The sequence below is a fragment of the Polyergus mexicanus genome, unplaced genomic scaffold (assembly GCF_030449975.1).
Source record: "Polyergus mexicanus isolate NDT 795.1 unplaced genomic scaffold, iyPolMexi1.0 SCAF_9, whole genome shotgun sequence".
NCBI classification, from domain to species: domain Eukaryota; kingdom Metazoa; phylum Arthropoda; class Insecta; order Hymenoptera; family Formicidae; genus Polyergus; species Polyergus mexicanus.
This window is the reverse complement of record NW_027223329.1, coordinates 2,030,687-2,044,758: the sequence shown is the minus strand read 5'-3', so window position 1 is coordinate 2,044,758 and position 14,072 is coordinate 2,030,687. Positions and strand designations below refer to the sequence as shown.

Here is a 14,072-nt window from a genome sequence, read left to right as displayed (position 1 = left end):
GGAAGCATAGTAGGTGTATAGCGAAATTTCTATCCCGATGCCATTATCGCGTCTGCTTTATACACGTCCCCTTGCGCTCGCCTCTTCGAAGGGCAGTGCGATCCGCGCTATCCTTCCTACACGCGCGTACACGTAATTGTACAAGGACAAAGCAACGCGGTCAGCGACAATGGTGACACACCGGGCATGCCGGAATTTAGATACGTTAATGACATTGTTCGAATCCCGCGGCGAACAATTCGACTGCGGCTGAGCGAATGTGGCTCTTGCGAATGTCGCGTTAGGTTCGTTATTGCAGGGAGCTGGATGTGTTGCATCGTATAGTCGAAACATGTGACGTAGGAATCATTGAAGCGTTCGTTGGAACGTTCGTTACTAGGATTGAATCGCATTTATCGTCAAGTTGTCGGCATACTATCGTTCAAGCATTAATTATTACGAGTATAGGTAATATGATTTTTAGGAGAGAATTTTATTTTAAATTAAAGACAAATTATAGATACAGATAAGCGTCGTCTCTTTGTTGCTAATATTTTAAATTACATTCCAGTAGTTCTTAAAAATGTAAATAATTTCGCAACGCAGTAAATATAATGACATAAATTTTCTCTTAGAAATTAAAATTGGCTAATTTATTCGCTAATTTAATTCAACTCTTATAAGATAATTGATACAATGTTTCCTAGAAATAAAGATTATAGTCGGGAAAAAATACGAAACACCGGTGTATTTTTATTTCTCGCGTATATTCAGTTTCAGATTTTATTTTATTAATTAGGATATATATTATTTTTCAAAAAAAATCGTGGCGTATGGCATGTTTAGTTTCATAGAATGAATTTTGCTAGATTGCGTTTGTCGCGTTTCACGCGTTTCAAATCAATGTCAATATTGAGCAATCAATGTCTATCGCATGGATAGACATAATGGCTGTACAGTAGTGAGCGGATAATGAATCATGAGCTCATTGAGAAGCATAGCAATGATCGTTACGTCACCGAATACCAGTTTACACGATGCGATCGCCGTCAACATTTTTGCACTTTAAATATCCCTTCTATTCAGCCAATTTTATCGTATATCATCAGCTTATGAATCATGTATTAATTATAAACAAGAATAAAAATATTCATTAAAAAATAATTTACTAAAAAAAATTTAATTTCTTGCCATCTGTATCTAATTTTTCTATAAAAATGCGTCATATACTTTTCAACGAAGAATTAATGTTTCCCCCCCCCCCCCCAGTAAATAGCCACATAAATAAATATATGACAAATATATAAATTTTTCTTGTTACGGAACCATAAAAAAGTGCTACTGTATAAAATAACTCGGTTTTGCATTAAGCACTTTCGCAATGTTTGCTTCTTTCAATGAACGAGGTATGTTATCGCTCCGATGAACAGTTCAACTATAAACCGAGGAATATAAATTTTCACGATAGGTCGTTTTATCGCGATACTTTTATTTTCAAAAATACGATCGGATATTCATAAGGCCGAACAAATTCCAAGAGCGAACAACAAGCGCAATGATAAATCTTGCCAACATCAATTTCGACAATTTTCCCACGTCTTATCACGAGACAACTGTTTCGATCGAGCGAGGAGGAAGGGAGGGAATAAGTCATAGCGCGGAAAAGGAAAGAGGAAAACGCGATGGCAGCTTCAGCTGCGGTTTCAACGGCACTCTTATTGCTTACGTTACGCGAACGGGACGTGAATTCGAGATCGGGGGGGGGAGGGGCGGAATCGATACCGGAATCCCATTGACGTTTTAACGAGCCACTCTGACCCGGAATTTCGCGTAAAGCTTCTCTCCCCTAAACCGATCTCGGAAGGATCGGAAACAGAACGCGGTACGTGATTCTCCTCGCACTGCGTTTTTCATCAAAAATGCAACGGAAAGGGTTCTCTCATCGATAATTGATGGACCATCTATTTTCCGGTGAGAGTCATTATACTTCGACATTCCGGGACTTCAAAGGCCGGCATAATTTCCATTAGCGACTTTAATTAATTAACGACCGACAACCATGGTAAATTTAATGCGCTCTTACTTATGGATGGCGGTGAAAAATTGATCTCGCTCTTGATTCTGATCGTCGGCAGATTTAACGATAGAGCGGCGAGCAAGTTTTAATCGCAGATATTTGAATATTGAGTTCTGGCCTTGCTCGGTGAAACGAATAAACGTGATGCGCGCGTTACATATAGACGATGGAATTTTTGCCGGAAACTATTTAGTTTATCGTTTTGTACTGTACGGAACAATACAGGTTTGAATGCTCTTTGAAACAATCGCGCCGCATTTGATACTGAATTAAAAAGGAATTTTCATAAGCACGTTATCAATTGGTAATAAATAAAATATCGCGAAAAGCGTAAATGTTTTCATCGAGCGAATAAAAATACTGAATAAAATAAATAAAATATCTACGTGCCAATATTAATCATAAAACAAAAATTTATATAAATTAAGAACATCTAAAAGAGCAATTAAAATTTACACCACCTTTATCACTATGTATACAAACGAATAAAATTATTTCCGATATATAATGCGCATATTAATTGATATTGAAAAACTCGATCAATTTAATTACATTTGATACAAAATATTTTATTTTACGTTCAATGATTACAGAAATGAGCATTTGAAAACGCGCTGATGCGACAATCGTACAATTTTCGAACGTACGCCGAATTTCTCAACGCGACGCTCGACCCGTCAAAGCTTTTATCACTGTCAAAAATCAAAATAAAATGTAACGATCGGGATGACCGTCACGGGTATCGATGACAATTGCGGGACATTAAATCTTCGGCAACGGGCGATGCCGTTCGCGAGAATGACGATAACGGAGTATCCTGTTCGAGAGAGGGGGCGATCGCATAAACGCGCGAACGTCTCGTTAAAATCATCCATGAACCTCTCCCGCTTCCTCGTCCCACCGCGTAGGAACTCTATGACCCGATCCGTTTACCGTCGATGTTCGGATTGATGTTACGGTCTCGCGGAACACGTGTACGTAACTACTTGTACATAGCCCTATCATTTATCGAAGTCACGAACACATGGCGCTGTCGCGCCCGAGTTCTTTATGGGCCCCACATCCTTTTATATCCCCGTGAGACTCGACTGTTTACGAACGAACGTCCATCGATTGTCCATCGAGTGAGAGCTCAATCAATTCTCGCATTTCTCCAAAAAGATACTATCTTTTCAAAGTAATCTCGTAAACTCGTTCTTTCAGGCAACCTCGAATCAGATACTAAAATTAATATTTATTATTATATTAAACTATATTTTTTGAGAAATACAGTATTAAATAAAAATTGGACTTGAAATCCATAACATTTCTAGTTTTTAAAGTTATATCGATAAGTTATGAGAATTTCGCATTTTAAGGTACAAGATGTCTTCTCCGTTGTTATTGAATATTATATATTTATTATTTTTAATATTTCCAATTTAAAAAAAGCAAAATCACATCTATACATTTGCATCAATATCGAGAAGCCATGCCCATAATCCCTTATAAAAAATAATGCTTGCTAAAGTAAAATAAAAATAAACATCAGAACTGGAAAGATTCTGAATAAACATATCGACTAAATAAATATGAAATAATGGATATTGATATATAAATTTATACAAATATACATATAACGTGAATAAATATTGCATCGGTAATTCAAGTAAATGGCTGATAAGCGACGACTACAACCATTATGACAACTTTCTCGCGGCATTTATCGGCAAACCATCGGGGCTATACGTAAGTGTCTGTGTATGTGTGTGTGTGTGTGTATACGGGTAATACGAATTAATCGTAAAATTCTCCACAAAGCGCTGATACATCCGTCTGTGCTTAAATGTTGTCATCGTTACCACGCGCGTCTCATCTATCTGCCTATGCTACTACTGTCGCGCGCGCGCGCGTCTGATCAGTTCGTCTGCACTACTACTGGCAGTAGCCGGCTCCTGATACGTCCGCTTGCACTACTGACAGCAGTAGCTACCGGCGTCGCGGGTCAGCCGTCTCGCCAGTAGTGCGAGTCCGTTATCGGTCATCCGGCGGTCAGTAATGGACCGTATGCGACCGAAAGAGCTCCCGATCGTGATTGAGGTACAGATGGAAGCGATTACTTCGGGATTACGCCTGATACCGTCCTGTACAGTATCTCTATTTTATCCTGTAGCATTTTCGCGCATTATCCCCGCTTAGACGCGACTCGCGTCACTTAATCCTCGATCGTGCTCGCGAGATATGGATCCGGCGGAACTAGTTATATTTCCTCTTGCGCATTTATCGGAGGGATTTATACAAGCTTCTAAATAATTTTCTCTATGTAATCTTCATTCGCCCGGTTTGATAGAATATTCAAAATGTCTCGCGATTCCTAGATTCTTCCTTAGGCAAAATTTATATCCGTAATATATATTATATCTATGCTTATATCGATATACGAAAATTGGTGCTGTGCTCGCTGAATATGTTTCGTGATATTATATATGAAACGCGTATCCCGACATATAACCTACCTGGACAATATATGTACTTCGTGATAAATGTTTCGATTACTTTTGCAGATCGAATTTTTTTTAGAAACATTTGTATTATATTTTTCATGTCCTGGATAAAATAACTTAATAAGCATGTCTCAATCAATTGAATAAATTTTCATAAGTAAAAAATTTCACGGAAAAATCTTCCCTCTTGTGTGTCACGGGAAATGTTACTTATATAAATTTCTTTGAAAGTTAGAATTATCTCTGGAGATTTTCGCTATCAAGCCATTTAGACTTTAGTCCAGATATGTGAAGTTTCTAAATCGCGTCAACAAAAAGGATAACTCACATATGTAGTTTATAAATTATATTTTCCTCTATTTTCCTTTTAAAAATTAAAATTACAAATTAAATCTGATAACAGACCAGCAACAACAAACTAATTGACTCGAATATATTCCGTTATTATTTATCCAACGCTTATGTTTGCAAAATATCGTATAGTTATATAAAAACTTCTATTAAAATATACGTAAAACCGGTACACAGATCGGACAATAGCTCCTCGTTATACAATAAAAAGCGGGTACTGGTAGAAAAATACATAACGAGGAAATGAATCGCGAGATTTCACGAGGATGGCAGTCTACCTTAATTAGTCGTAATAAGATTAAGACAAATCTAAGATATCGAGAGGTGAGAGCGGGGGATATACGGGGTCGAGATACCATTGAACGGGGACTTAATGCTTTTGGAATGCAACGTCATTCGGTCGGACACACTGCGCCGGAATTACAGCACGCCAATGTCATCGGTAACTATGTCCAAGTATCGCCGGCATAAATTCCGAATTAGCGGGAGAGCGCGGCATAAATCCTGGATTAGAACCGAGCAAGTAGTCCGAGGAGCTTCGGGGACTTCGACGAGGTGAACGAGAGTTGGCGAAAGAAAAATTCGATCGCGTTCCGTGGACGATGGCCAAAAGCGCGTCGCGACTGCATGAAACGATTCGTGTAATTCATAATTCTAATCATCAAATTGTGTGCCGCAGTGAATGACGTATTCTATTTAATATCGGATCGAGAAGTATGCGATGTTATCGATCATTATCGTTTAAAAAGAAACGTATGAGGAAACATTTTTGAAAATTATTAAATTATCTCTGCTTTAATTTTTGTCATATATTTTCACTATTCAAAGAGAATGCTATTATTAAAAAATAGTACTCTAGTTGTTAATTACATTTTAACCGATAAAACAGCTCGTAATTTATAATAGATATAATTGAGCAATTAATTTGTAATAATTTAAAATAATCTTGATTTGTTGGAAATTATTTTAAACTTAAAAAAATTATAACGATTAATATATAATAATTGGTAAACTAATTAAATTGATTTAATTAAACAATATCTACATCTTGTAATGTAAATACAGTTAGAATATTGAAAGTAATGAAATAAAGCATTATTCTCGGATTAAAAGGATTCAATTAAAAACACGTAATGTATTTATTGTATAATTCTAGAACAAACATATTGAAGTTTACGGTCTCATTCATTTTATATTTGCATTATATACGTAAAATATATTCAACATGTATTTAATTATGATTATTTCAAGGTTTAATTGTTATTGTAGCAAATGCTGTTAAAAATGACTCTAGCAAATCACAATGGGATTAGTTACATAAATAAGAATAAATTTATCGAACATATTTAATGGGGTTTTTGTCGCCTGTAATGTTACGATGGTCCCTTTTATTTTTTGATATAGAATACACTGAAAAACATAGCAAGAATCAAAAAAAGAATGTTATTTATTTTTATCTTAGGTTTTTGTTTGTTATTTTTCTATATATTTTTCAGGATGTATATACGGAGAACATGAAAGAGTTGCGCAACATAAAACGAAGAAAATCGAGATAAAAAGCGAATTCTTGGAAGAGTAAATTCTCATCGAGTATTTTCGGAAATGCGGACAAAGAAGAATTTTATTTCGCGTTCTCTAAAGTTAATTATGTCATTATCCTCTAGGGCTTGTACTAATTAGTTAGAGAAAAATAATAATACATGAAAATACAAAAATATACTGCATATAATACGAGTGAAATGTGGATTAATAAATTTACGAAAAACGCACGAAAGATGGCGTCAGATCAAAAATCCATTTAAAATATATAGAACCGACTTAAAATATATCAAATAAAAATAATTTCAAAATTACGAGATACGTGCACTTTGAAAAATTATTGTATAACCTACGTCTAATACCATTAAAAAAAATATTCAGTTTATCATTCTACATATAATAAGATAATACAAATAATAAAATATAATTAATTAATACTTAATTAATACTTAATTAATACTTAAAATGTAATACACCATAACAAACGCCATTATTTCAATTAAAGATAATTGTAATTTTTTTCTATAGTTCTATCAGAAAGAAGGAAACGAAAAATGTTCTTTTTGCCATAACGATTATTATCCTCCCCTCCCTCACCCCTCTCTCTCCCTCCTTGAAGCAGTAATGACGCAAAAAGGGCGCGTGTAACACGTACTGTAGCGCGCCAGTACTCAACTAAAGGTTTCCCTAATGGTACAAGAAACAGCAAATGCTATGTTTTCGTATTCTTTTTGTGTCATCGACGGTCGGAGACTCACGTAGTCTATATGAGATCCTTTATAGGATCATGAGGCTCGCAGATGCACCTGGTATCGTTATCTTAAAGATAGAGAGCGGTAAAATATTCTGTCGCGTCGCGAGCGTCCCTTGCAGAATATTTTTCGCGCAATAAAGGAGATTATAAGAGGGGAGAAAAAAAAATACAACATAAAACATCAAAAATTATTACACTTGCTGTTACTAAAATTCCTATCACCGTGTAAGATAATCTCATTTCTATCTCCCCCTAATCTCTTCCCTCCTCTTTACATAAGCTCTAAATAAAATCGATACGAAATATTTCGCGCACGCGATGCCCGATACAGCAAGGCCGGATCAGGAAGAATCATCTATTCGATTTATCACCGATAATCCCCGCGGATCACGGATAATATAAATTTAACAGAAACGCCGTTTAATTAATGGTCGATACACTGTGGATCGTGGCGGGATTACGCCGCTGGCGTTTGATGTTATAAAGTTGACGTAGAGAGATATAGCGAGATCGGCGAGAAACAGCGCGACGTCGGTCGGTATTGGTACGGTGTGTATGTGCGGATAAAAAAAAATTTAATTGAATGTGCCGACGAATCATGAAATGTAGACTGACACAGTGGATTGCGGATATAATTCTGTCCGTTTAATTGAAAAAGATTCACATTTAATTTCGCACTAATCAACTGTAGCACTCCTTTAGACGCGATTGAGCGGAAAAGAACGACGCATATGGTAAGAGAGAAAGAGAGAGAGAGAGAAAGATTTGCGGTTAACCAATATCGAAAATCAATTATTCTTGATATCGACGATAAAATCGATCATTTCTATATAAATATATTTTATTAAAAATTTAAAAATAAAACGTGAATTTTTTTAAATTAAATATATTAATCTTATTATATGTAAATTATATGTAAATATTATTGATCTATTAACAATAAAATTTCAAAATCCAATAATTATTATAATAAATCGATAAAGATTTTTCTATGCTACAAATTACAATAGTTCTTTGTTGCAAAATGCTAGCACATTTTTCTTAAGGGAAAAATTTAGTATGCTTTATGTTTATGTTATGCTTTAAATTCAATAATTAATTTTACTTCGTTCAAGTTGATAAATTTTATGAATATAAAAACATTGGCGTCCGCTTTCATTGCGTTTTATATGATGGAGGAGATCAAAGAGAGCGAAACAATAATAATATTACAATATATCTGTGTTATGCTTTGAGCATATAACGTCATTCTTCTTAAAACAGTACGCGAAATCCACTCGCACAGAAGGCGTAATGCACTTAATTTATAAAAATGGAGTAAGTGCTGGAGAATTCCGCAACATTAATAGTGCATAATTTCACAAGGTATTAGAGACATGCTTTGCGCCAGATGCTACTTCTAATATCGCAGCACCGTGCGGAGAAAAATTAATAAAACGGAATTTTTAACGAAAAGAAAAAAAATATCACCAGATGAAAACTTTTAATTACTTCTAATGAGAAAAATCTCTACTGTGTCCAGTTCTCGTCCTCTGTTTAGAAACTGCGGTAAGTTTAATCGATATGCGCTGCAGAAAGAGAGAGGGAGGGAGAAGAGCACGAGTGTTTATACTATACATATTTCGAATTTTCACGGGGGAATTTATACGACAGTTTACATAATTATATGCGGTAGAGAGGATTCAATAAAGTGTGTCAATTATGTCAATTTAGTTACGCGTATCGATATCATCGTAACAATGTAAGTGTAATAAACATATTTTGACAAATCAAGATTATTCTATATTATTATAAATCAATTGTTCAATTGTCATAAATTGCCAAGTTATTATTATTAGTTAAAACGCGATAAGCAATTATATACAATTTTTAAATTTTTAACAAGATTATTAATGCACATTCTATCTATAGTATAACTAACAAAGATAACCATTAAAAAAAAAAACTGCTATAAAACAACGGTATAAAATAATTATATCAAATATCAAGGATCTTGTATGTTTCTATTAGCTTTTGACAAGATAATATAGAAGCACGATGATTTGCGATGCGTATGTCCTTTCAATTTTGTTACGTTTCTTTATCGCGACACTAAATATTCTGGATTCATCTCAGCCCAATCCATCAATCTGTCCAATCTCGCAAAATGCTCGGGCATGCTCTCCGAGGAGGCATTGGCAGATCGGTAACAGGAGAAACCTCGGCGATTTCTCCGAGAGCGATTACTCGCTGGCGGATGGCGCCCGATCCCTTTTCGGAAATCCAGATGGGTCCGTCCAGGACATAACTCAGGATTTCACGTACGCCGCGCCGGTAACAGCGCAGCTACACGGTGGACCGTCGGCATATAGAGACGACGAACACGAAGGAGCGGATGAAAGGGCATGACGAGGCCAGGGGAAGCGAGAAGGGAGAGGTATGGTAGCGGTAATGTATATGCAATTGGACCGACCGGCGTGCACGACGGACGATTGTTGGTCGGTTATGGGTGGTGCCAGGGCACGACGGTGATTCTGTGGTCTAACAGGGACAAAGAGGAGAGGGAGGGCGAAGGGAGACAGAGGTCGCCGCATACAATCGTAGAATCCCCGCGTGGCGTGACCGCGTTGGTATTATATGGTGTTTAGTTTGCCATGGTATGTATTCGTGATTTTACTTCTCTCTCTCTTTCTCTCTTTCACTCTCTATCTATCTCTTTACTCATGATCGCGTCGAATTAACTTGGTCGCACCGCGTCAAAGGCAGTCGGAGTGACGTTAATCCGCATATGTGACGTATGGGGTTGGTTGAACGAATAAACAAAAATAAAAATCGCACGCAAACGTGCATTTTGCCCGCGAGAGCGTTATTTGAGTTTCGATTGAGATTTGCTATATATATATATATATTTTTTTTTTTTTTTTTTTTTTTTCTGTGGCATTGTTGGGATAATCGAAACATATTTGATGTACGATTTAAAGCAACGCCTCAAAAAGAAGGTTGTCAATAGAAAATTTCGATGACGAGAGACGCAAACAAATTTTACATATACAATCTCTGGATACTAAAATGATTTATTAGATAAAAACCCCATAAAACTTGTAAATTTTAAGATCCCTAAAAAATGTATAAATAAATCCTATGTAAGCTTAACGATTTATTGGCAAGAAATCAACAGCTTAATTTTGAAATTGCATAAATGAATTGTGTGAACTCTTTTAACATTTAAAAGTAAAAAAAAAAAAAAATGTTACATTAATAACTTTATTAGATTTGATGTTATCTTGCAAAAGACTTATTATAAAAATTAGTTAGCCAACATTGGTCATTTTTCGATATTCTTTAACTTTGCAAGTTCTCTTTCTCTCTCTTCCTTTTTCTCAAAATAAGTATGTATATTTGAATTTAAAAAGTGTTATTAAACACTAGAGAGAGAGACTGGCTTTCTCGATAAAATAAAAAGAAAATGTATCAAAATTAAAAACTTAAATTCGAAATATGTAGAGCGCGCAAAATGTGCTACAGGTTGAACGTTAACTATTAAAAGGATAATATAATAGTTTTCATCTTTATATTGATAATGCTGAAAAAGCGTCGTTTTAAACGAATTCTATGTGTTGTTAGATTAAACAAACTTCGCATCACTTTGATTACTGCACGGCCTTAATTTACCCGCGCGGTTCATCCGAATGCATCCGCTCGGAATGGGAATGCATGGAGTTTCGTAAATGATCTCGGTTCCTTATATAATTACTAGTCTTTGGAAGTTTAAGCGCTTTTCTACGCTGACGTATACGGTCGGGATCACTTGACGAACGGTACTTGGAGGAAAATAACAGAAGAAAAGGAACAAAACGTTTATTACAGTCATTCGGTTCAGCAATACGAATCACTTTCAGATAATCTTCTCTTTGCTTATTCGCACTGACACGAGAATCTGAATCCTTATTAATGCCAACATCAATAAACAAATTTTTCTGAAAAAGAATCTAATTTCTGAATGGCTTTTTTGTATAATTCATATATTCAAAAAGATATTTTATAAAGTACAAAAAATATATTTCAATTATATTTCTTTTTAAAGAACGGTAAAGTAAACAAGTAATGCGTGTTTTAGAATTCAAAATGTTATTAATAAAGATTCATTTTACCCGACGTAAAGTAAAACTTAAATAATTCTTCCACGGTATTTCATATTGCCAGATTTTAATTTTATACTGAAAATACATGCTTTTTATTTTGAAAATAATACGATTTGATATTCGGATTTTCAATTATACGTGCAATAAGAGTGTTATTTCGAATTAGACAATTTTGGGCAAATTTTTAAAGAATTATGGCTGATATCGATTAGAGATACATGCAACTCTAAATATATTTTTCATTAAATATATAAAATCAGCGTTTGAATCGAATGACTTATCTCATATAGAGAGATACAATTTTAACGTTACTAAAAAAAATATATATATATAATCGCGCAATATAAATGCGAAATATTTGCTAAACCAAAATCTAAATAACTAATATTTGCAATTTATTCAAAAATATAGAGAATTATTATTACGAGAGAGAGAAGGCACTCCTTCATTAACATTAATATTAGAGTTGATGGTCTATCGTTGAGTTTATTAGAGGAGCATCAGACATGCAAAGTCAGAAATTACCTGCTCGCCTAAGGCTGAGCCGGGAACAATTATATCGCACTGCTGTAATCTTCATTTGCATATGTTTGCGAGGTGAGTTGTGCCGCTAGTATAGTGTAATTATTACACCATCGAATTCAAAATCGTGATTTTAATTAAATAATGAAGTATAGCCGATCTCATAAACAACGTTTCTTTTATCACACAATCATATTTCTTTAATGTACCTAACATATCTAATACCTGGGATTATTTTAATTTGTCAAAAATTTTAACCGCTTACCTTTTGATAGTTGAGGGCAAACAGCAGATACTTCTTATCGGCGGATAATTGATGATCAAAACTCGACAACAGAGCCTGTAAAATAAAAAGTAACAAATTATTAATTACAAACATCGTTACACGCATTACAATATAATAATGTATAATTCGGCTTAAGGGGACTAGGCAATCGTATTTGTCGAAAATGAATTCTTTTTTTTTGGGGGGGGGGGGATTCATTACAAAAAATGAATTCAAATCGAAAATTGTCCTTTAACAAAATGTTTATCGGGAAAAAAATGTTTACTAGCAAAAAAAATCAGACGATTAAAAATGGCAATTTTTTTTAAAAAGGTTCGTCAAAAAACTGTTTGATCTATTTGATTTTTTTCTCAAAAACTAAAGTTTGCACAGACTTTTTAAAGGTTCAGTCCGAGATTATACATATTGCGAACGTGCATCAATTTTTTTTCAAGTCGATTTAAGCTTCTGTATTTGAGTTATCGCTTCAAAACTTATTTAAAAATCCTTTTCGATCATCTGCACAGCGTCATTTCCAATGCATATTTTCAACTAAAAAAAAAAATTTTTTTACGATTTATGATTCTAATAAACATTTTGTTAAAGAACAATTCACAATTTTAATTTATTTTTTTGCAATAAATTCCCCCAAAAAGACCATTTTCGACAAATACAATTGCTTCCTAGTCCTCTTGATAAATTTTTATATCCTCAGTAAATACAATATATTTTTCGAACAAACAAAACGTTAAAAGTATACAATAGACACAGGAATAATATGTATGAAATAGCTCTACAAATACAACGAATTCATTATACATAATTGCTTTGTTGATTTGGCATTGTCTGGAAGCACACGAAACGATTATCCTGCGAATTATATAATATGTATTTAATGCTCAATTAATTTACCGCGTAAATTAATTCTATCCCATGTATAAAGGATTAAAATGCAAACATGATCGCTATTCGCGAATTGCTACGACACGAAGAGTTTGTTGCTATCTATACAGACCGATGTCGCGTACAAAGTACTCTAAATATTCACCCGGACAAAAGTCGGAAAATCTCCTACTCGCGCGTTGAGTTGCGATAATTGCGAGTCAAACGCCGCCAAATCCTGTTCGCTCGAGATTAGTGCACAAATCACACAGGTAAAACTATCGCTTATAAAGCGGAGTCGTTAGAGGGATGAGCGTAATGCGGGACTTACCGCATCAAAAAAGGCATTATGCCGCGACGACTTGAGACGGTTTGTCGAATTTACGACGAGTAAATTATAATCATGCGCGCGACACGAGCTGCCCGTTTGTTGAATGAGCTACGACGGGCGGACTCTCCTCTAATAGAACGACTATCGTTAAGCGGAAGTCACGAGATCCCAACACATGATTCGTTCCCCGGACAGTTGGTCGATCGGTGGTGGACAGGCGGACTGACCGACTGGATGATAGTCCCAGTTTGACCGTAACATCGCGATCATAATACGGTAATAGCTGTGGCAGACTCGACGAATGCCATTATTACTTTAATAGGACACATTTATTCGCGTGATAAACGCGGTTAACGGGTCGTGTTCCTGATGCTGATCCACGCTTCGATTCCCGCTGTCGAGTTTTGGTAGCGAGTACTATTTTCTGTTGACCTGGGAGCGCAAGATTGAATTTATATGCAAATGAATGAAATTTAAGTTTCAGATCTTTAAAAAAAAAAACTGTTTGAAAAAGGCATCCGCTAATTTTCCAAAGTTGTATATTTTACGTTGAATAGGAGAAAGAGACTTTTTTTAAATATAATACATATATCTTTAAGTACGCGAATGTCAATATTTCACAAATTATTTCGCAATATTTCACAAATTGATCTCGACATATCAATAAATTAAAAAAAAAAAAAATTATTTTTTAAATGTATTTTTAAACAAAATTTTTCACGATAAAATTTTCGTAGTGGATTGCGTTGAAATGTAGCAGTAAAAGAA

General features: G+C 34.9%; 2 protein-coding genes across 11 annotated transcripts in view; one reads left to right on the top strand and one right to left on the bottom strand.

Annotated features, from left to right (window-relative positions):
• LOC138936417 (venom dipeptidyl peptidase 4) overlaps positions 1-14,072 on the bottom strand; it is a 315,499-nt gene that overhangs the window by 65,687 nt on the left and 235,740 nt on the right. For all 9 annotated transcript variants that reach the window (XM_070301827.1, XM_070301834.1, XM_070301830.1 and 6 more), the window contains one exon: positions 12,092-12,166. In XM_070301827.1, the coding sequence (XP_070157928.1) occupies positions 12,092-12,166 (75 nt within the window). The remainder of the gene's footprint in view (positions 1-12,091; positions 12,167-14,072) is intronic.
• The window catches only part of Rpi12 (RNA polymerase I subunit RpI12), a 130,518-nt gene that overhangs the window by 69,379 nt on the left and 47,067 nt on the right, over positions 1-14,072 (top strand). The gene's annotated exons all lie outside the window — the stretch shown is intronic.